General features: G+C 34.8%; 1 protein-coding gene across 1 annotated transcript in view; it reads left to right on the forward strand.

Annotated features, from left to right (window-relative positions):
* The first annotated feature begins 389 nt into the window (after positions 1–389).
* Rnf128 (ring finger protein 128) overlaps positions 390–25,756 on the forward strand; it is a 98,114-nt gene continuing 72,747 nt past the window's right edge. Inside the window, exon 1 of the mRNA XM_046420853.2 lies at positions 390–1,067. Within this exon, the coding sequence (XP_046276809.1) occupies positions 662–1,067 (406 nt within the window). The 5' untranslated portion in view covers positions 390–661. The remainder of the gene's footprint in view (positions 1,068–25,756) is intronic.

Consider the following 25,756-nt stretch of genomic DNA (forward strand, 5'->3'; position numbering starts at 1 on the left):
CTAACCGCTGGATTATGTTTGGTTTCTAACAAACAAGGTAGCAGATCATATTCCTTGGGGAGCCTGCTAAGAAAAAAATCCACAAAGAAATTAGAGGATAAAAAAGTAGTAAAATCCTTTCTACTAATGCCAGAGCAATTAAAATTATGGATCTTAACTTACTCTGGCTGAACTGGTTGATAACATATTTCAGCAGAGCTTGGAAAACCAGTTTAGTACTGTAGATATTCTGAGAGGTGACTTTCAGCCTTGTCACATGTGATTCCCAAGAGTCCAGTTCCTCATTCCAATCCACTCCGTGTTTATGAAAGTGCATTAGCTGGAACAGTAAGAAGAAAAAAAAAAACGCACTGCAGGAAGTCATCCAATTCTGATAAGTTGACATGTAGAATAAAGTTGATGGTGTTATTTAGTACGAAGGTAGTCTGGATAAGGGTTGTATATGTGTGTTGGAGGAGGGACAGGCAAAGGTGAACGTAGATAACTAAAGTGAAAAAAAGAGCTGATGTATTCAGAGCTTATGTTGCTAGAGGCAAGATCAGTTACCTGCCTACAACTGAAATTTCAAACTTCTGTTTAGCAGGGAAATGAGTGGACAATGGTGACTGATAGTTGGAAATAACAGCAGACATCTTAAGTTTTGTGCTCAAATGAATGAGCAATGAACCAGGAGAATAAGTCCAGTTTTTCCTGGCTCCTGGTAATTTTTACTCTTTTACTTAAAAATACAGCAACTTTTTCACTGAATGCCTATGTGACTGTGACTTATTATAATGAAACCAGCAACTACACTACAACAGAGGCATGTGAATGTGGCGTTTATGGATTAGCCTCACCAGTGGCTAATGCTATGGGGGTGGTAGGCATCCCTAAGAACAATAACTACCAAGCTTGTGACTTCAACACTGAATTTACTAATACTAAGAAGCCCTGGATTGCACTGATAGAAAGAGGTAATTGTTCATATTCCGAAAAAATTCAAACAGCGGGTAGAAGAAATGCTGATGCTGTTGTGATTTACAATGCTCCAGAGACTGGCAACCAGAGGATACAGATGGGAAATTTTGGTAAGTAAGAATTGATTCCCAAAGAAAGTTAATCTCTTTGTATATCTTACAGTGACATTTCCATCTAGAATTACTCTAGGATCTGGCAATGAAGTTATAAAACAATCTTACTTTATACTTACCAGGACATTACTTGGAATTATCTTATTAAATTTGTCCCAAGAACAATAGCAGTCCATGAAGTAGTTCCTATTTCCTTTCAATTTTTCTTAGTTCTACAAATTTTTCAGCCTGCATTGCATAATTACTTTTTAATAAGTCCTATCTTCACCTCTAAACATTGAAATATAATATTTTGATTAATAGCTGTGTTTTTCAGTTTGATTCATTTTCTCCCAAAAAAAAGATTGTATATATGCAAGTATATTAAACTGCAAAACTGATTATTATGAATAAAGAATAGCATACTGTAAATGTGTAAAATGTTACAGAAATGAGAATTAGATTATTCTGTATGCATGTAAAACTTAAACATTAGTGGGACTTATATATACAAAACTACTATGCAAGAAATGTTATCCATTTTAAAAAGTATGGCAGAAATAGGGTAGCAATGTAACTCACATGAAAAATAAAGATTTCCCTTAGAAATGACTTCTTAAGTAAACAATCTAATCATCTAATTTATTAACAGTAAAGGAATTTGGTTTTGAAAGTTACTATTTTTTATTCTATTTTATTTTGTAGAAAAAAAATGTCATTTTCTGGATAAATGTTTTTTTTAAACCACTGAAGTAAACTTCTGCCCCAAGTTTTCAAGGATGGACATGTATATCTTTTACTCCAGATTTAGCATAAGGGAATATGGGGGAATAATTTCAAACAAGGGCAATAATTTCAAATAAGGGATGATGTAAATGAATATAATATTTTGATAATTGGTGTCAATACCATCAAATTTGACCTGCAAGAACATTAATGCAAATTAAACACATTTCAGAATTGTGAAAAGGAGAAAATTGAATTTGTGTTAACAATAAGAGAGTACTTGGAATATTCCAAGTTATATACATATAAGATGACACTTTAGTACTAATGTTTGAAAAACAATTTATTGTTTCTCTGAAAAGCCGGGTATGGTCTTTCAGCAGTACAAGCTTATTGTAAATGTACAAAAACTCTACTTGCTAATTTTTATAACACATTCTGGATGTCACCAGAGCTCAGATAGTCACTTTTTTTTTTATTTTCAAGCTAAAAACTTTTCACAAGCATTCCCTGAATGTTCCTGATTTCACAAGTGGCTTTTATATTTGTAGAAAAAAGCAATGTAACTTTCTGGTGACAAATGGAAATTAAATCTATCTTAAAGAAACTACTCCCTTCCTATGCAGAGATACTAAGTGCTCTAGGTTTCTTTTTGCATGCACAATCATATTCTACATAGTTGCTCTCCTGCTATTTTTAAAGTATAAACAGTATCAAACTAATTAGTAGTCCTGTTTTCAAACCTTGACTTGCAACCTGCAGTAAGGGTCAACATCTAGTGGAATGTAGGCACTCCATTGCTGAATTTTAAATATTTACAAAAGATCACTCACGGTAAATGTCACCAAAAGGTATGTGAACCGTCATTTGAATACATAACCCTGACCACAATTTTAAGAAGAAGATAGTTAGACTTATCATTCGATGTATACCTCCAATATAATCAAAGGCAGGTAAGCAAAATCATTTTTAAAAAACTATAGCATTGCCCCTGTTTTAAAATAAGCACAGTAGACCAGGTGTGATGGTGCATGCCTTTAATAATCCCAGTGGCTGGGGAGGCTGAGACAGGAGGATCTCAAGTTCAAAGCCAGCCTCATCAACTTTGCAAGGCCCTAAGCAACTCAGAAAGACCCTATCTCTAAATAAAATAAAATAAGAAGAACTGGGGATATGGATCAGTGGTAAAGCATCCCTGGATTCAATCCCCAGAACCAAATAAATAAATAAATAAATAAATAAATAAATAAATAAATAAGCACATTGAGCCAGGTAGGGTGCCACATGCTTAGAATCCAACTACTTTGGTGGCTGATCCAGGAGGATCATGAGTTTGAGACCAGTATAATCAACTGGGTGAAACCCCAGGCTAAAATTACAATAAACACATTGAAATATATAGGATAGAGGGGAGATAGGGATGGGGAAATGTTGATCAATGGGTACTAAATTAAAGTTAGGTCAGAGTAAGAAATTCTGGTATGCTATTGCCCAATGGGGTGACTAGAGATAACAATAAGCTACTATATATATTTCAAAAGGGGTTGAAGAGAAGGGAGAGGAATAGGAATAGGAAAGACAGTAGAATGAATCTGACATAATTTTCATATATATATATATATATATATATATATATATATATACACCACAGTGAATCACAGCATTGTGTATATCCACAAGACTGGGTCCCTAAACAGAGTGCAATATATTCCATGTTTGTAAAAATGTATCAAAAAAGATCCTACTGTCATATATAATTACAAAGAACAAATTTTTAAAATTTAAAAAGTCTATGTTTTCACCTAAATAAATGATAAATATTTGAGGAGATTGATATGTTTACCCTGATTTAAACATTGCAATGTAAACAAGTACCAGAACATCACATTGGTATCCCATTAATATGTATAATGTTTACATTTTTATGTATCAGTTAAAATTTAATTTGAATTAAAGAAAAGAAAGCATAATGATAATGACTATAATAGTTAACATTCATTTGATTTATTATAGATCAGGCACTATTCTAGGACCTTTGTTTTATTTAATGAATACTGTTCTTTACATTGAATGATCTCATCTCCAAAGAATTGAAGTTTTAACTTTAGAGTTTTGCAGTTCCTAGTACTATCAGCTAGTGAATCATTGGATTTATTTCTTCCCAGGGATTTCCTTTATTTAGAAACTCTTTTCTGTGATGCAAGTGACAAATATAATGAAGTAAGTGTGGATATGAAAACTATATGATCAGCCTCTAGATCATAAAAAGACCAAATCACTATAACACAAGCCAAAATTGTGTTTTCTGTTGCTCTCTTTTCATCAGTGTTTTGTTTTGTTGACACAAAGAATGGGGACAAAAACTCATTCACCTAAAGCTCATGACTTCACCTTCTATCACCTCATCTTTTACCACCCCTAAAAAAACACATTGTCAGAAAACCACAGTGTACCCCCCTCAGGCACACACAGTCTTTCACTTTTCCCTTGCTTCCCCTGTGTCTTCATGCCTTCACTCCCATTATCCTCTGGTAGGCCTTACTAGCCCTTCCGCATTTTTGTGTGTCTTTACTTCTTGCTGATTTCAATGTCCTCAAACCAAAGACCATTAGCAATAAGTATGTGATTAGAAAAGGTGGATTTATTACTTGTTTTAGCCAAGGGAGAATGCCACCCTTGGGAAACCACCAGGCATGTCAGTAAGGTTTAGGTGGTTTGAGGGAGGGTTTAAGGAAACAGGCTCTTGACCAACCATCCTACTTTGTTTGAGATTGAGGGGTTTTCCTGGACTAGGGACTTTGATTTCTAAACAAGGAAGTTCCTGTGTAAACTGGCTTTGTTCTGGTTTTGGATGCTGTCAGGAAGTGGGGAAATTATGTGATTGCTCCTAAATAATTTTTATACATGGTTAAGACTTGCCTAAGGCTACAGGTACAGGAAAGAAGCAGTAGTCATAGTTGCCAGGATAGGGAGATATTTGGTCATTTTTGTGGCTTTGAACTGTTTGTATTTTGTCTGTGTTCAGACATGATTACAGAGTCGCTTGTTTCTGTCTTGATCCATAATGGTCATAGAATGACCTTCACTAATGCTGATGTTCTGTGACGTGGTTTACATTGAACAAGTAAACACCAAGGTCCAACTGATAGTGCCAGACCAGATTCTGGATATCAGGGCCTACTTGTTTCCTTCTCAATGACAATCCACTTTGCCCTCTCCCTTACTGGTATGCAAATACAGTTTCTCCTCCTATACCTTAGTGCATTTCTGTGCTTTCCTGTCCACTCTAGGTTGCTTCTAAAGGCCCTAATAAGCCTAAAGGATGCTTCTGCATATCCCTTTTTCTCATGGTTTCATGATGTACATACAGAAATTCCTTCCTCCTGTACCCACTCTACAGCTTTCTTACTAGCAGCTATTATTTTTCTGAAGGCAATAGCTGCAGTCTGAAGACAGCTGCCCTGAAGAAGAATAGTGTATTATAGGTAAAATTTCAAATTTTCCCAATCTGGTATGTGTTTTGATTTGGCATTTTGATGTGGTTGGAAATAAAAGTATATGCTTCTCATGCCCTTAAATAAGTAAGCAACTTCTTTTTGGTCAATAAAACAATTTATTTTTAATTGAAATTGTTATTGACATCTTGTGGATATTTTTATTTTTAACATTTCATATTTTTATTGGTGCATTATATTTATACATAATATTGGGGTTAATTTTGACATAATTATACAAACATGGAATATGACTTGCTCCACTTCAGTCCCCATACTTCCTCTTTTCCTCCCCTCCTCCCTCTCACTGTTCCCCTTCCTCTACTTTACTGGTCTTCCTTATATTTATTTATAGTACTTTTAATTAATGCTTTAGAGATACACACAATTATGAAATTCACTGTGGTATATTCATATATGTACACAGGATAGTTTGGTCAATTTCATTCCACTGTTCCTCCCTTCTCCCATCCCTCCTCCTTCACCCTCAATTCCCTTCCTCTTCTCCACTGATTTCTCTTTCATTTTCATAGGATTCCTTGACCCCCCTTTTCCCCAACACTTTCTAAACGCTGCAAAGAATTTGATCAAATTCTATCCCAGATGTGAAAGAAAAGTCAGGACTCCTAAGCTATCCAAGCAGAAAATTCAGAACATTTAAGTTCTTTCTTGCTGAACAGTTTTTGAAAGTTAAATATGCTATTTACAGGCAAATTGCCTTATGAAATGCTTATATTTGAATGTAGTTTACGTCAGCAAAGTCAATAACTTGGGATGGATAGAATAGTTCATATTTTTTTTTTATATTTTGACTGTGACTAACAAAATGGATTATGGGATGAGGCTTGCAGCATTTCCAAATCCACAACACTCACCAATTCCAGAGCAGCTAAATGCATGGAAAGGAACAGTTTAATCAGAGTGGCAAACTCACGTGCTTTATAAAAATGTTCTCCTAGAATCTAAATAAGGAGATACTATAAAAATGAAGTGAAAGGATAATAAAAACACTCCAATAAGACTTGGACTCAGATATATGCATAATAAAACTAATCAGTTTCACTTCAAACAAACCTCAAATTTGTCTAGTTCAGTGCATCAAGACATCATGTTGTTCTTTTAGGCCTCCACAATAGCTTTCTAGCTGATCTCCCTTCAAATCTTGTCCTCTTCCAAGCCCAATGCCCACACTGCAGCCAAAGTGACTTTTTAGAAAAGATAAATTTCACACTATTTACAATCCTCCTGTGGCTTCCCACAATACTCAAGAGTAAATTCAAATGTCTTTCCATGTCTTTATCCAGCTCAGAATCACCTGATCCCTGCTGATCACTCTGATCTGATCTCCTCCCATTGTTCCCTCCACCACTGTTGGAGCATGAGCTACACTGTAAATTCTCCCCTGCCCTACAGCCTGAAAGTAATCCTTGATGCCTTCCTTATCTTAACTCCCACATCTCAATAAGCATAAATTCCTGTTGATTCCATCTCCAAGCATTTCTTAAGTCCATTTTCTTTTTCCATCTCTGCTGCTTTAATTCAAACCTAGGTCATCCTCATCTCTCACCTGGACCACTACACACCCTCCCAGCTGCTCTCCCTGCTACTCTCACCCTTCTATAGAGTCTGTCTTCTATAGAGAGCTAGACAGATGCTGTAAAAAATGTAATTCAGCCCCAATTAGAACAAAATCCAGGCTTAGTGCCCTGGCCTAAAGGGCACTACATGATGAGAACTCATCCCATGCCTTTCTCTCCCACATTACCAAGTCTCAGCCACTCTGGTCTTTTTTTTTTTTTTTTTGTACTGGAGATGGGGATTGATCTCAGGGGTACTTTACCACACAGTTACATCCCTAGTCCTTTTACTTTCTTTCTCTCTTTTTTTTTTTTTTTTTGGAGACAGGGTATTTGCTAAGGCTGGCCTGGAACTTGTGATCCTCCTGCCTCAGCCTCCTAAGTCACTGGGATTATAGGTATGTGCCACTATAGCTAGTTTTTTCTGTTTCTTAACCAAGGGAAATATATTAAAGCTTTCGCACTCTCTATTTCCACGGTCTGAGTTATTTATATTTCCTTTTTTCTTACAATGCTGCCTTCAAAATGTCTGCTACCACTAGTCTAATTCAGGATACTATATCTCTCACACTGATTACTGCATATAGCCTCCAAACTGGATTCCCTCTTTCAATACTCGCTATTCTGTGCACCACAATATATCCTCTGCACCACAGCCAGAGTGATCTTTAAAAACTATGAGTTAATCACATCACTTATCTTCTCAAAGCCTCCCAGTGACTTTTCATGTTTTTTTTCAATAAAAACATGCCTCAAAGAACTTGCCTGACTTACCTCTGCCTACCTCTCCACCCTAGCCATCCACTCTCCCTGACCCTCACAATCCTTCAATCACTCTGACCTAATGATTTCTCCAACACATGAAGCTTTTACTGCATGAGATCTGATTTGCTTGTTTTTCTCCTTATAACTACCACCACTCCAAATTCCAGTTTAAATGATGTCTCTTTTTCTAAGAGGTCTCCCTCAACCATACCCACATTATTTCCCATCAAAACGTGCTACCTGAGCTGGGGATGTAGCTCAGTGGTAGAGAGCTCACTTAGCATTCTGAGGTCCTGGGTTTAACCTCAAGTACCACACACACACACACACACAAAAAAAATATTGTTCATTTCTCTTTATTAATTAGTTCTTTTGGTTATACATTCCATTAGGGTTCATTTTGACATATTCATATATGCATGGAATGTAATTTGCTCTAATTCAATCCTCTTTACCTTCCCCTTCTCCCTCCCCCTGTTCCCTTCCCTCTAGTCTACTCATCTTTCTGCTGTTTATTTATATTTTTTAATTAGTACCTCGTGGATATAAATAAAGATGAGATTCACTGTGGTGTGTTCATTTCTATTTAAATGTCTTATAAAATATAATTAATTTGTTGTTTGCTTATTATCTGTCACTCCCACTACATTGTAAGTTCCAGAAGAATAGAGACCATGTCTGTCTTACTTGCCATTGTATTCATCTTACAGAACATACTACATGGTCTTCTCTAGTTGCTCAAAAAACAAAAGTTTAAGAAACTGGAAAGCAGTTCCCTTTTATATATGAAAAGATAGACAAGTTAAAGTTGATTAGGTGAATCCATCAAACAGTTGCATTTTGATATTGTTTTTACTTTTAGTGATACAAGTAATAAATGAATACTTTCTCCTGATCAGAATTACTAAAGATACATTTAAAGTCCCTGCTTGACTACCAACCATAATCCTAGTTCCCTTCCAAGAGATAACTATTGTTTTTCATTCATTATTGTAACCTTTCAGACTTTTTCTATTCATTGTTACATGTAAACCTATAGAAAACAATCTTTTTGTGTCTTATATTAACATTAATGAAGTTGTTCTGTACCTCCTTGAGCCACTCACTGTAAGAATTGGAGTTTTTTCAATACCAGTAAATTTATATCACATTCTAATTTATTCTTAACTATTGCATGATATTCCATGGTACACCACACACACACACACAAAAAAAAAAAAAAAATTTACCTAACCATACCTCTGTTAATGAACATTTGATTTGTTTTCAGTGCTGCTCTTTTAAAAACAGTGCTTCAATTAACACAATTATTGCTGACACATGAGAAAACTATTAATATGAATCTTGTATTTCAGCACCTTGTTGAATTCCTATTAATTTTAGTAGTTTGCCATTGATTCTTTAAAATTTTTAAGATAAATGATCATTTTCTCTACAAAGTTTTGCCTCTTCTTTTATACTAATTATATCACTTAATTCTTTCTAAAGGGAAATTCCAGGGCTACAATAGCAGTGATAATATACATCCTTGAGTTTTCCTGGATAAAAAAAGTGCTAGGATTAAATATGCTGTTCATAGAAGTTTCAGTGAGATATTCTTTATCAAGTTTCAGTAAGATTTTTAAATATTGTTATTATCAGTAAACTAGAATATGAATATATGCATATATACATGTCAATAAATATGGATATTAAATATATTCACCATTGTGGGATATGACCCAAAGGAGAAATCCAATAGTTAACTGTCAGCTTGGGGAAAAATAAAATTGTATATAGAAACAACAGATAAAAGGGATACTTTTGTTTTTCAAATATCATTTTATTGATGTTCCATATAAATGAACTGAAAATATTTTATTGATTTTCATATCAAATTAAGTGTCAAGTTGTAAGACATAAACAAAATTTAAAAATATCTTGACAATTAGAAAAATGTTTATTAAAAACAAGATTGAGTACCTTAGCGGATAGTAAAAAGTAATAAATGTGGACACAAATATAAAATAGAAAATCATGGGCAAGAAAACCCACAAGTTTACAAGCAAATTATTTGACAATCGCATTGTACCCACAAGTTAAATAAACCAGAACAATCATTTTAAAAAGCTGATGTGACCATGGGATATACTAGCAAGTACCTAACATGTTAGGTATAAGAAATAGCTATACCTGGAATTCATGAATCTCTGTAAAATTCATAAGCCTTTATATAACCTGGCTTACAATAACAAGATTTTAGTACCCTTCTCATACTTTCACACAAGTGCTGAAGTGCTCCCCACCTCACTTAGGTACAGGCACATAGAAACATAAATGCATAAAAATGTATGTATTTATCAAGAAATAAAGATACAGACTTCTTGACACTGATTTCCAGAAAAAAAATGAGTAAACTGAATCTGAGTTCCTAAGTATATTTTATCTTCTTTTATTCCACTTTAAAATCAACAAATCAAGAAATATTTTGAAAGAGTCTAATCATGTGGTTTTTGTTCATTAATATATTCTTGCTTAACTCTTGGTCTCTCTTCATCCTAATTTTTTGTTTGTTTAGTACCAGGGATTGAACTCAGAGATGCTTAACCACTGAGCCACATCCCCAGGCCTTTTTATTTTTTACTTTGAGAAAGGGTCTCACTAAGTTATTAGGGCCTCAAAAAGTTGCTGCGACTGGCTTTGAATTTACAATCCTTCTGCCTCAGCCTCCTGAGCAGCTGAGATTACAGGCATGTGCCACTTTGCCCAGCTCTCCTAAACTTTTATTGCTTCTTTTGTTATATTATCATTTGCTGCTAGAACATTGATTTCTCCAATAATTACTGATAATTAATAGGAAAGAATGTGTGCATGCATGTGTATGTGTGTGCACGTGTAAATACACACAAAACAAATGCCTGAACAAGATTGTACAAAGTAGGCTAGTTGCTCTTAAGTATTCTATCCCTCTCTTTTCAGTAACTGTTGGTTCCCAAGTGTCCTCACCCCAGATACCCTTCTTTCATCCTTCAACTTTACCTACCCTGGGCAGCAAGGACTTTGCATAAATATATTATATCCATTTTCATCTAAACTTGCAAATCCTATACCATAACTTCTTAAGATATATAAGTGCTATTGTAATAAAGCAGCCCAGATATAGGTTTGTATTTTAATTGTAGCACCTGGAAAGAATATGCCTTAAAGGAAGAAAACAAATTTTTAAACTGGTGACAATATCAAGACCTTTGACAGATGGTGGAAGAGTATATTTGGGGCAATGATATTTCATAGCATTCCTCATTGTATCATATAAACAACAATTTAGTCTACCTGTGCTCAGGACCTAGTTTGAGCACATAAATGTTTAACAATAAAGTGATATTTTAAAAACTTTTTTTAGTTGTAGATGGACACAATACCTTTTTTTAATTATTTATTTTTATGTAGTGCTGAGGATTGAACCCAGTACCTCACACGTGCAAGGCAAGCACTCTGCCACTGAGCCACAATCCCAGCCCAACAATAAAGTACTAATGATAACTTTTAAGATTTTTATATGTATGCCATATTTTATCCACATTTTTAATAATATATATTCTCATCATGACCTATCTAATGACATCACTGTACAATGATAGTAAAACAATGTGATCCAATAAACTAGTCTCTAGCAATAATCAATACATTGACATCTTGGTAGGAAAAAAAATCATAAGGAAATGAAAAAATTCCCTTTAAAATTCACTTGCTTTGCATGTATATTTTTTGAAATTTTTTAGCTGTAGATTGACACAATACCTTTATTTTATTTAATTTTCATGTGGTGCTGAGGATCAAACCCAGTGCCTCACACATGCTAGGCAAGTGCTCTCCCACTGAGCCACAACCCCAGCCCTCCATTAATATTTTAAATAACTGTCTTTCAGTATCATTACTCATAATAATTGGAGCTCTTAATTTCTTTCAGTATTACACCAGTGAAAATATGTTTTTCCTTCCCCCTGGTGAAGGTAATTGTTAATACTGAGTACTATGTGAACTCTGTGCCAAACATTCTTCTAAATGTAACAATCTCAACAACTCCACGAAATACACAGTATTAATATTCCCATTTTGTATGTAAGGAAATTGAAGCACAGAAAGGTTAGTTAACTTCCTTATGGTTACAGAGCTAGTAAATTTCAAAGCTAAGGTTTGAAAACTAATATCCTGACTCCAGAGTCTATGCTTCTAATCAGTACACAATACTACCTCTCTAATGAGCATGTTCCATGCAAGGCACTATAAAAAAATGGTACAAAAATATTATCTTTGCCCCTAAGAAGGAAAATGTAGTAGGGGAGACTGATATTTACACAACTTCTAGAGGGAAGAATTTGAATAAAATGATTATAAAATGAATTGAATAAAATTATATTTGAAAAACAAAAGTATCCCTATAATATAGGTGTTAAGATATGGGGAACTAAAGAGATTAAGAAATCGGGAGGTCAGAGTGTTGGAAGGGTTGTGTCCACATGAATGTATATTACAGATGATAGTAGTGAAGTCAAAGATCAGTCCTGGTGGGCTGGGGCTGTAGCTCAGTGGCAGAGCACCAAATATAGACATTCTGTCCATCTACAACTACAAAAAAAATTAAAATATTTTTAAAAATAAAAAAGACCAGTCTTGGTGATATGAAAGTGAGATAGATAGGGAATTAGAAAGTGGAATGCTTCGGTTTGGCATCAACATACCTTATATACAAACAGAGATATGATAAATTGTATTATAAAAGTGTATTAAGAATTGTGATGCAAAAAAAGAGAGTTTATGTATAATGGCATAATTTGGCGTGAACATACTATATATACAGAGTTATGAAAAATTGTGCTGTGAATGGATAATTATGAATTTAATGCACTCTACTATTGTCATGTATGTAAGAAATTTTAAAAAAAGATTTCAGACTTTGAGCATCTCAGGATAATGTCCAGGGTATGGCCAAAGCAGTGGGGTGACTCAAATAGAATGGAGGCAAAATCCCTGAAGTTGAATCACACTGAGGCCAGAATCTTGGAGGATGGAAGAACTTGAGGTGGGAGAATGGGAGGTTGGTCTATGAATGAACAGGGGGGAAAGCAATAGAGGGTAGGAAAACCAAATGTCACCATGCTCCAAGAAGCAGCGGTTTTATTTGTAAGGGTTGGGTAGAATCACAGAAGAAAGTAATAAGCAGTGTGGAAAGGGGAGTATTTCAGAATAGTAAGCAAATTAGCCTCCATTTGGGGCTGTAACCAAGGATGAAATGAACGTGAGACCAGATAGCATCAGGATAAAGATTTCTAAAGAAATTCTGGAATAAAGCTGTCTCAGGCAAGTGCAAGACTTGGCTTGTCAGTGTAATAGCCTTGCAGTGTATATAAAACATAAGAGAATTAGTCACAAGAGAGCAGGCACTCTTGAAGGAGCTGAGAAGGGCAGAACCAAACAGGTTAGAGATGAAAATATAAAAGAATTTAAATCAGAAGGGTTATTCCTAGAGCTGTGATCATAGATCATAGGGATGAAGGAGAAGCATGTTAATGTGGGCAAGAGGGAGGGTATAATGGAGGGCAGCATGTGCTGAATGACCTGAATATGAAACTAACCTGCCCCCAGGTTCCAAATGGAACTGCTTTAAAACCTTGATCTAGGTACAAGTCCGGCCTTGACTTGAGTGCTACCTGGCTATGTGGAGGATGTTACATAAGAATAGGAAATCATTACCCTAAGTACCTGTATGAAGACACAAATGGTGTGACTATACTTTATATACAACCAGAGATATGAAAAATTGTGCTTTATATGTGTACTATGAATTGTAATGCATTCTGCTGTCATATATAACAAATTAGAATAAATATTTTTAAAAAAAGAATAGGAAATGATTATAAAGAATGAGTGCATGACAAAATTCAAGTCAATTTAATAAATCAAATATTCTGGGAAATGATAGTGTTTGTTATGACTAATGGTAATTACCTATCTCTGCAATGAGGAGAATAGGATTTTTGTAAAAATTGGTAGAAACTTAGTCAAGACTGTAGAATGTCAAAATTGCAATCATTAAATGCCTGGACACCCTGCATACCAGAATTGAATTAAATCCAATCTACATTTACTTGTGTGTATTTTTAGCTTTTAAATGGAAATGTAAATTGAGTTCTTCTCAAAGCAGTCTATTCAGCAGAGGAGAAGGAGTATAGAATCAGTCAAATAGAATGTTTAAAATTATTTTAACTCTAGAAATGTCAGCATGAACCAAATAACCATTTTTCAGAAACAAATTTTCAACTGATTTTTAGTCTCATATTGGATGCAGCCAGTATCTAAATGTTCACTAATGTATGTGGATCAACATTAGTTGCAGGTGGAGGCCACAGTGATTAATTCTAAGAAATTCAATACCATTTTAACTATTCAAGCAGGCAAATATTCTTAGTAAATTAGTCCTCAAAAAGCCAGGATATACAAAAAGGCTATATTTACCAGAAAGCCTTGTAAGAACTTTTTGGAACTGAATTCAGGTGGAGAGAGGAACAAGTCACACTTTGGTTAAAGGAAGATGTGAGGTTGGGCCATTTCACAATGAACACATTCTTTCTAACCTGAAAGCTACAATCCATTGATTGCCTCCAGAAGGGCAATATAAAGAAGGTCTAAAGAGGAATCCTAAGGCTCTAACCTGATGCATATTACCACAGATACATATCCCAACTGGGAGACTAAGAAGTGAAGATAAACCCTGGAGGGCAAAGCCCTGGGGTGCCCTTCATTCTTGTTTACCTATCCATAGACTGGTCCAAGGGTGGCTAGGAGGAATTCTCTTAGGGAGAGCAAGTTCTGGCTCACAATTGAGTTTTCTAATGCGGGACTAGAAGACAAAACTGTATTTTTTTAAATCTAAAAAGCAAAGGTTTGCTTATTCACTCAACAAATATTTAGTGATTTGTCAAATACTGCTTTCCCAAGTTATGCATCTCATAGTTCTGTCTCTGAGCTCACTAGCATGCAGCATGGTTTCTACCAGGAGCAGAGGAATATAGTAGTGACTAAGTTTTATAGCTGTGTGGTCTTGGAAAAGTTACTTAACCCCTCTAAATTTCAGTCTTCTCATCTCAGTCATACTGGTTGTACTACTTTATAGAGTGGTTGTGAAATTTAATCTCTATAAACACTTCATGGGGCTAGGGGTGTAGCTCATGACAGAATATGTGCTTAGCATGGGCAAGGCCCTGGTTTTGTTCCCCAGCAGTGAAAAAAGGAGGGGACCCATTCAGGACTCTTCACCAACTAGTGTGTAAGTATTTCAATATTGTAATAATCCACACAGCCACACTGGTTTGAGCCATGGAACACAAGCCTATGAGTAGGTGGAATCAGTCACTCCAGAGCACTCTGACATTGACTGGAAACATTTCTAACATAGTAAACCACCACTTGAATGATTGAGTCAAAGTCAAATGAATCCTTTGTAAGTTTCTATTCCATGCAGGTCATACATTCTGATTACTGCTACTGTTAATATTAATTAAATTATAGAGAATGTTGTCAAAAAAAGAAAAAAGGAGGGGAAAAGTGCTTCACATAATCTATTCAATAGTGTAAACTAAAAATATGGTAGCGGTAAGATGATGCTGATGAAATCATATACCTTCTTAAATTATTCTTCCTCTGTTATCTATGCCTATCTGTATCTATTTCACCTTTAAAATCTTGGGCAAAATTAATATCCTATGAGAAGTCATTTTTGACTAACCATTTATTCTGGTCTCTCTTGTATTTGTCACCTATTCAACGCTTATATACATGGTTTAGGTCATGTTAATTTGCTTTTCTGCCTATTTTTATATATTTTCAGTTATTCATTTGCATTATTCCTGGATTACTAATTATCATAGACTGATAGGTTCATAAAATCCTATGGGTTTTAAAAGCTATGGAGTCTTTTAGTCCCTGTTTAAAAGGCACATGGGGGAAAGATACCTTTCTAACTATACCAATTGATACCACATCAGGGATTAATTCATTAATAGCAATTCAAGTATAAAAACATATTGGATGAGGAGTGACCTGGAAACTGTATTCCACTGCTGGAGATGCAAAGACCTTGTTTCAGCCATCTCAGTATATCTAGCTCAGTGACTAACTCAGAGTTGGCCCACACTGATGAATGAATAAATGAGACTTTGCAAATGAACAAATGAGGGGCTGGGGATGTAACTCAGTGAGAGCAGGAGCACTTGCCTAGCATGTGGGAAGTTCAGAGTTTGATTACCAGCACCAGCAAAACAAACAAACAAAATAAAACAAGAATGAATGAGGGGGCAAGAGAGGGAGTGTTTTCCCACCCCAACTCTACCTACCTCACAATTCTATGTGTAGATATTTGAGTGCTGTAACACAAGAAAGTTTGAGGGTTCCTCAATTTAATGATGCTTTCCTGGCTATTAACAGAGTGTTCTTTTTATCTCTATCTGATCTCCCTACAGCTACTTGGTGTCTCATCTTTAGCTGGCAGTTCAGGACATGACTTCTTTGTTAGGCTGCTTCTATATAAAGCTCTGGCAATAGGAACTGCCTAGATTACCACCAGTGATTCACACAGCTATGTAGACTGCTTGCACCCACACAGGGTCATAGAATGAAGGAAGCAGATTGCAGTTCAGATCTTGTTTCACTGCATGAAATTGTAGAGTTAATGTTAGCCTTCCACTTATTTAGGTAAGCTATTGCTGATGCAGTGAACTGTATCATACATGAATTTGGGTAGTGTATTATAAAACCTCATTAATTCTCATCAGTGTTTAAGTTTAAATTGGGAGGTTAGCACTTAAAGGACTGAGAAGATGATTAAGTACCTTCTGTGACTGAAACTTCTTCTAAGCAGTATATAGAAGCAACTGTTTCCTGCCAACAATCTTTGCTTATTCATTAGAGCAGCTCCAGCAGTGCTTCTCTTTGGCACAGTTTTAGAAGCAACTCATTTGTGTCGTTGTATTACTTGAAAATAACAATACTGCATTTTGTCTTTTGTTAAAGATCTTAGAGGAAGGCCTATCCAACTGCAGACTTCAGGATTATGGTCGATGTTTAAATATATTTTAAAATATATATATATATATATATATATATATATATATATATATAAAATTTTCAGATACATACAGTAAGTTAACCAAGCTAATGAAATATAGAAATCTGCTTCAAAGAACAATGTAAGTTATTTGAATTTGATTGTCCAATTGCTATCATGCAAATGAATACATCCTAAAGCACTAGAAAATTTTGTTTTCTTGTACAAGGTAACTGTTCTCGGTGAAGCACTTACATATAATATAAATTTCATCATGAAATGAGTCCTAGCCTCTCTCCAAAATAATGAAATATTACTATATTCTGTAGTTCCAATTATAGAACTTGCCAACTTCAAGCAACTCTGACTTAGTAAAAATTTTACTCCATTTTAAAAATAATTTCATAGTGAAAGTAGAGCTCTATTTTTTATTTGATATGCTTGGACAATGGAAATAATTAAATCTGAAAGAATGTCCCCATTGCTCACTTGTAGAAATAACTCAAATTATTGAATATCCTACAAATGCTTCTCTGAAGAAGTAGATATCCACAGCCCATTAATATTTATTCTGTGAAGTGTAAAATATTGGTACAGTGGTAGATGTTGATAAGACTTGTCTCTGTCAAGCAGTCATACTTTATAAATATGCTACTTAAAGCTTCCACTTAACTGAACTGTGCCCTTAACCTATAATTACATTTTTAAAACATGGTGATAAGATCTTGGAGATAATGTAGTTCTTTAAAAGTCTTCTAAGATCACATATGCTGTTAGTCAGCTTTCCATTACTATAAGAAATGTCTGAGAAAATAACTTATAAAGAGAAAAGTTTTATTTTGGCTCATGGTGTCAGAGATTTCAGTCTATGACCACATTGCCTGGAAGCAAAAGAGAGGAATTGGAAGAGTCTAGGGTCCCACAATCCCCTTTGAGGGTATTCCCCCATGACCAAAGACCTCCCCCACACACTAGGCCCTGCCTCTTACAGTTTCCACTACTGCACAGTAGCACCAAGAAGGAGACCAAGCCTCTTACACACAGGCCTTTGGGAGACTCTTAAGATCCAAACCATAACACAGCTTATTTGTACTTTAGAGAAATATTACTCAGAATAGAAGGTAACTCAAGCCTTTTGCCTACTGCCAAATAAAATGGCAAAGAAAAATCCTACTGTCCTAAAATTACTTTCAGATAAATTTAATTACTACAAAAATTGTATTCTGATTTCCAAGAAGCTAAACAGTAAAGTACCATGTTCTATTGAAATATGAAAAATAGATAATCCCAATTTCTTTAATATGGCTATTTTCCCTGTTCCTGAGTCAGTTTCGTCCAAATCTTTGACGTGCACTAACATTCATATCCAAGGGAAAGCAGCAATGATTAATACACAACAAAAGGCAAATTTCTAGTGTTCTAAATACTGCATTTGCATCTGCTATTATTTATTTAGAGTCAATAAATGTCATAAGTGATTGAGAATGATGCTTTTGGAAATGAAGAGACCTGATTTAATTGAGGGAATTGGTTCAAATGAGTCCAAAAATTTGGTAAAATTAAAACTCTTTTAACTCTTGGGGGTATAAAAAAGCTCATCTGGGTGCCTTTGGGAGAAATTCATAAGAAAATAGCCAACTACATTTTGACCAATATTATTTTTTGAATAATATTTTTCTATGCTGGGGAGCATAGAAACAGTAGTCTCTCCAGATTCAGTCTAGCTTCATGAATTGGCTCTTCTGAAGCATTAAACAGGAATATGTGGTCAAGTAAAATGTGGCTGGTGTGAAAATTTCTAAACTGAACTATATAAAATTCCATTTGACTGTGAAGGAAGTTGTTGGAAAGATACTTTTGGGATATTTGATACTTTACCATACAGAATGTTGAAAAATATTTAGATCCATGACAAATATGTAAATTAGTTTTGCTAAAAAAAAAAAAAAAAAAAACAACGCTTATTCTAATTCCTCATTTTCCTCCATAAGCAAATACCCACTTAATTTAGAGTCAAAATATCTCACATACTGACCCCCAATAAGGGAGGGGCATAGGAATAGAAATACATCTTTGCAACACCTGCAAAAATCTTGAATTAACGTCCACCCATCCACCCCTTCATAGATATCCTCTTATAGATGGCAGAAATATTTAATTGGTTTACATATTAATGGAGTGTTTATCTGACAATAAGATCATCTTGTTTCATAAAACACAGGGAAGTTCCTAAGTGCATAACAAAATTTTCATTGATTTCAACATAGATGGCATTTTAAATGTTCCTTCTGAAACCAGCTAAATAAGCCAGACTTAAACGTGCCAGAAAGATTTGTAATTCATGTTTGAGTTTATCCATCCATCATATAGTTATACTGGAATTTCTTTCTCAATCTATGTACAACAGAATGACACAGCACTTTTTTTGTTCCAACCTTATTAAAGAAAGGCCCAGCAGAGGGCATGTTGAGCATTTTTATAGCCAATGCAAATGCCAAACCCCACAGCTTGTCTCAAGCATATTTAAATGGTAACTTGTCAGTCTGGCATCTGAAGTGAAATTTCCAATGTCTTCTGACACCATATGGCAAATCCTTTGATTAAGAGAACACCAAGACATTTAGCCAAGGTCAGCCAAAAAGGTTTGAATAAAACAAAAATCAATCTAATTGATTATATTCAAGCCAGGAATCTTGATGCAAATAATTTCCCAGAATAAGTAAGAGCAATGAGTACATAGACTCTCTTTTGAAGTTACATATTTATTGGAGGAAGGTGATATACCGAAAATAAATATGCTAACTTATGCTATTGTTTTAAGTATCTGAATGAGGCTGGTCTGGTGGCAATGTTTAAATCTTTGGCTAGCTCTGTGTGGTGGCACTCGCCTATAATCTCAGCGACTTGGGAGGCTGAAGCCAGAGGATCACAAGTTCAAGCCCTCCCTCAGCAATTTACTGAGACCCTGTTTCAAAATAAAAATTGAAAAGGATATTGGCCAAATTACATTATTATATTGGGTACATGTACAAATATGTAACAATGAATCCGGTCATTATATACAACTATAATGCACCAATAAAATATGGAAAAATAAATAAATAATTTAAAGGGACTGGGTATGTGGCTCAACCATAAAATGCCCCTGAGTTCAATCCCTAGTACAAAAAAAAAAAATCTTAGGCTAACTTTGATCACTCAGCATACTTAAGAGTCACCTTATGGGTCTGAAGGGAATGCCTGCATAGAATCTAAGATGAAAATGTGCTGAAAAATGCATTTCAAAGCCAACTCCAAATGTCTTTTTGATTATCTGCTTTTTGTACTATGTATATCAGTGTTTCCCATCTACTGGTATCTATAATTGAGATCTGACTCAAATTCCTTTTTAAGGGATAAATAAACAGTGACTCAGAGAACTACACCTTGTTTTAGGTAGAAATAAAATTCAATTCAAAAAAGAAAAAATATTGATTTCAAAACTGAAGGAAAAACCCAAAAAGTCAAATATATTATTTATGGTTTAAGACAATGATTCCTCTAACAGAAAGATCATCAGAGCTTAGGTAAATGACTACCGCTTTAAGCATGAATGCTTTCCCTTCTTAAACATTTGACAAACTACAGTGAACCAGAAACTGCAATGAACCAGAAAGCTACTTATTGCAAAACATAAGTTCCCTTACATTTTCTCCACCTTTTTTCCTGCCCACACATCTAAAATCTTATTCAACTAGGCTATTTATTTTTATATTGTAGCATTTAAAATCTTGCTCTTCTCCTTCCTTCTATCTTAATTACCCTTTGCCACCATTAATATCATACATGTTTTCATGCCACTAAAATAAGTAAAAGATACCAATTTAAAAAACAACTGGATGCTCCATTTTAAAACCAATCATTTATGTGTTATTTAGATAAGCCTGACTCTCAACTATCTCCCCATTTCTATTAAGTATCTAGGTTGTCAAAAAATATGTACTTGAAATAATTCTTCCTATTTGAAAGTGCCCTTGTATTCTTCTGTCATTCTATACTGAAAGTATAAAAATTTGGGATCTGTAGCCTGCCTCATTCAAAGAAGATTTAAGTTAATCCCTTGGTTAAACTCAACACAAAATAAGACCATTCATGGTTAAAAATACAGTCATCTGAAGAGAGGTTCTTAGGTGTCCTTGGGAAAATGTAGACGGGCCATGTGCAGTCTTTATACAATTAAATTATTATTGAAATTATAAGTACATGGAGTTGATTTTTTTTTAATTAAAAAAAATCTTATCCTAAATGTTTTAGAGCAATGCAGTTCAATAGAACACTTTGCAATGGTAAAATATTTTATTTCTGTGGCTAATATGTAGCCAGAAGCCTCCTGGCTTGAAATGTGGCTAGTGTGACTGGAGAACTGAATTTTTAATTGTATTTAATCTAAATTGCCAAATGTAGTCATTGAGTACCATGATGAACACTGTAGCAGTAGATGAATGTTAACAAGGGACCTTTGCATAAGTTCAGGAGGTCCATAGAACTCATTGAAATTGTGCACAAAATTGTGTGTTTATTTATTCTTTACATAGGTTTTATCAAATTTTCATAGTAACTCTAACCTCAGAAAGGTGAGGAACCATTACAGAAACAGAAGTGGTTGCCCATTTGGGCTTCCAGTTTCCTTACAACAAAGTTAAAACTAGAAACAGTGAATTTTATTGTCTGTCCTTTTTATGTCATTAACAACATCTAAATTCCCAATCTAAGATAATAAAAATAATTTCCTAAGGTTCAATTCAAATAATACAATATATCTTTTATAACCAACATGTTTTCTTCTTTTGTAAGTTTTTATTTTGAGAAAACTATAGATTCACATGTAGTTACAAGTAATAGATCCTTATACTCTTCACCCAATTGTGCCCAACGCTCACCTTGCATAAATATAATATCATAACCAGGAAATCTATACTGATACAATCCACCCACCTTACTCGGATTTCACTAATTTTACATGCACTCATTTGCATGTTCTATGAAATTTTCATCACGTCTGTAGGTTCATTGACTACCATCATGTTCCAGATGCAGAATGATTCCATTGCCACAGAGTTCCCTGTTGTTGTATTTTTATAGCCACATTATCCTCCACTCCACAACCAGTTCTTAACTCTGAAAAATATTAATCTGTTCTCTGTTAGTATAATTTTGTCATTTCAAAATGGTACATACATGCAATCATAGTATATGAACTTTTGAGATTGGCTTTTATAGTCTCTATGATTCTCTGGAGATTCATATATACTAATAGTTCTTTTCTTTTTATCATTGAATGGTATTCTGTGGTACAGATATTCCACCATTTGTTTTATCATTCACTCATTGAAGGGCATTTGAGTTTTGAGTTTTAGGTAATTAAGAATAAATCTTCTGTGAAAATTTGTAAAGGGTTTTCTTGCAAATGTCATTTTTCATTTATTTGAGATAAAGGTCCATGACTGAAATTGCTGAGTTGCATGTTAGTTTCATGTTTAGTTTTATAAGAAACTGTCAGGTTGTTTTCCAAATTAGATGTGCCATTTTTACATTCCCACAAAAATGTCTATATGGTTTTGTTTTTTCAGTCCTCAACATTATTTTGTTTGCCATTCTTTTCTTTTTTTAATATTTCTTTAGTTGTCAATGGACCTTTATTTATTTATTTTTAATATTTTTATTTTGTTTTTATGTGGTGCTGAAAATCGAACCCAGTGCCTCACGCATGCTAGGCGAGTGCGCTACCACTTTGAGCCACATCCCCAGCCCCCCATTTTTTTCTTGTTTTGGTTAATTTTAGCCATTGTGGTAGGTGTGTACTGGTATCACATTGTGGTTTTAATTTGCATTTCCCAAATGGCTAATGATTTGCCATCTATATATCCTCCTTGGCAAAATGTCTATTTAAGTCATATAATCTGAAAAAAAAAAAAAAGGCATCCGAAAAAGGAATGAGTTCTTTTACATAGGAATTTGAGTAATATCACTTGGTAATAAGTTTTTTTTTTTTTTTCAAAAGAAAGGAATGTTGTTTAACTGGGATTTTTACAACAGCTGTCTGCTAAGACAGATATTCTAACATTAACTCTTGCCCCAGTGAAGATGTTTCACAGAAAATTAAGAAAATAGGATCCAGGAAAAATACTTGGCTTACTTGACTACTGTGATAATTGAGAGAATGCAAATGAATGGAGAAAAAAGAGAGTCCTTGGCAGGTATTAGATTGAATCATTTCATGAATGCACTTTCTAGCAAGTACCTGTAGTGCAGATACTTTAAGTCCAGTACTCTTTAGGATATATTTAGATGTAGTTTGTTTCCTTGTTTGAAGAGAGACAGTTGTATACTGGCTTGGATAGAGAACAGGCTACTTCAGCTCAGGAAGGGCAGTTGAATCACCTGCAGGCAAAACTATTACTTACTGTCCTCACAAAAGAGTTTGAATAAAAACTTCCAAAGGCTTTCTACTGCCTAAAGGATCAAGACCAACTCCTAAATATATAACTGAAGGGCTACAAAGTCCAAACTTACATTTCTTCTCCAAGCTCCTCCTCCTCCTCCTCCTCCTCCTCCTCCTCCTCCTCCTCCTCCTTTGCTCTAGCCAAAGTGAAATACTGACTCTAAGCTTTTGTTCCTGCTGTATTCTTTACAAAAACACCTTCCCTTAACTTGTGTGCCTATCAGAACCCCACCTATCCTTTAGGCCCTGCTCAGATGTTACTTTCTCCATGAAACATCCTTAATTCCTTGAGTCAGAGGCAAACATTCCTGCCTCTATACTCACACAGGACTGTGTACACCCTCACAGCACTCATCTCTCTGACTACTCTTTTGTTCAAATGCCATGCCAACACAATAACATGGACAAATCTCAAATGCATTTTGCTAAGTGAAAGAAGTCAGACACAAAAGGCTAAATACTGAATGATTCCATTTATATGACCTTCTGGAAAAAGGCAAAACCATAGGGAAAGAAAACAGATGAGTGGTTGCCAGGATTTAGGAGTGGGAGGGGGTTGGATAATAAAGGCATAGCATAAGTGAGTTTGGGGTAATAAAACCATATTAATTGTGGTGGTGGTTATGAGATTGTCTATGTTTGTCATATGTATAGAACTGTACACTAAATAGGGTGAATTTTACATCATGTAAATTATATGTTAACAAAACCAGTGGGAAAAAACTTCATACCACTTAGGCAGTAAATTAGACAGCCTGCCCTTGACTTGTTGTCATCCACTAATTTGCCCTTTAAATATATGTTCATGTGCTAGGGTAAGACCTGGATACAAGCAGGGAAGCATTATGGTCCCACTCTTAAGGAAATGTCACTGAATAAAGAGATAAATATATAAGTAAACAAATACAGCATAATACGAAAATGCTACATATATAGCACGATTATTTGACTCAGTGGTAGAATTTGCCTAGCATGCAAGAAGCCATAGGCTCAATCCCTCACACCACAAAAGAAAAAGAAAATAACATATAGTGCAGATGTAGAAGAGGCAGTGGTCAGAACAACCTAGCAACCTTGGTCCCAGATTGAGGATGTAGATTTCCATGTTAAGATATTTATATCTTATTTAATATATAATAAAAATGACTATATAATCACAAGTTATGTTTTATTTTATAGTCACATTTAGGTTTTAGAAGTTGTAATCCTGCTGTAATATAAAGAATGATTTGGAATGGAGGAGAGACTAAAGACAAGGAGATCAATTAGAAGGCTATTGCCAAAAATCTACACAAGTTCTCCATTAGTAGAAAATTGACATTAGACTGTGCTTCCAGTGAAAGCATGTATTGTTGTTAATCTAAGATGCATGTAGTCTAAAACAAAGGGAAGGCCCACAATTTTTTTTGATACAATTTACCCCCTGTAGACTGAGATATTTAATGGGGGGGGGGGCTTGTTACATTCGTCTTTTTATCTTCCCCAGTAACTATCAGGGGACTCTGTAGACAGTAGAAGCTTTAAAAATGTTTATTATTCTAATGAAAAGTTAGAGAGTGGGTGAAATTTCTTTTATATCATTGAAACTCTAAAATAGAAAATTATAATTCCTGTATGGCCAAAGATGATTATTATATTTAATTTTATATCTCAGACATTCCAGAGGTTCAAGGTTGGTAAATATATATGTATATGTATATATATATTTTTTTTTCTAGATTTGTAAACTGACTGCAGTGACAGGTGGGATAAGTTTAGCACACTTTTTCCTAGCAATATTTTTTAATTGAAAGTCTGCTTGTTTTTCGCTTATTCCATTGCTATCTAACACAATTTTCAGTGAGTGACAAGGGAAAGATTCTGTTGCAAAGAAAACTGGAAAACAGCAAGCAGTTTAATTCCACTCTCAGGTATACTACTGTGAAGCAATTGACAGTTGCTTCTGTCTTGAAACTTGAAAACCTTTGCCTAAAATACCAAATGCGGGGCATGTTGAAAGCAGTTAGCCTGCTTCCTACAATGTCTGTGCTGAAGTTTCATTTTGTCCTGAATCTCACCAAATAGAAGGCCTGCACACCAGCCCTGTTGTGCCCTAAACCCTGTGCAGAGCTCAAGCATGTGTTTTCATCAGGTCTGTAAATACTTCAGCCTTCACCTAAGGAAAACTAAGATGTTTAATGAACTGGTGGAATCATTGAAGGTAAACTTGATGAGACTCTTCTTCAAACAAGCAAGTGCTTTGAGTTTTCAATTTCTACCCTCTCTTTTTTTCCACCTAAAGCAAACATTGCTGAACCACTTCACTGCCTCTGGTAAAAGGTTTTCTGTGGCTCTAGAGATGACAACACACAGAATATTAAGCAGTCACTGATTTCCGTGTCTGAAGAATATAAAGAATTTAAAGAATATAAAATATTATATACTATCAGCACCTAAAGTTACAAAGAGAACTTCAAAAAAATGTATTACCCCTCTGCTAATTGGAAGATTATCAGGAATTGGAGAAGTGATTTCATAGTTACCACAGTGTGCTATGACTCAATATATCTAGGAATATTTTCCTTTTGATATTCCTGTCAGTA

The sequence above is a fragment of the Marmota monax genome, unplaced genomic scaffold, assembly GCF_021218885.2.
Source record: "Marmota monax isolate L192 unplaced genomic scaffold, Marmota_monax_Labrador192_F-V1.1 WCK01_AAM20220418_F8-fsc00050, whole genome shotgun sequence".
NCBI classification, from domain to species: domain Eukaryota; kingdom Metazoa; phylum Chordata; class Mammalia; order Rodentia; family Sciuridae; genus Marmota; species Marmota monax.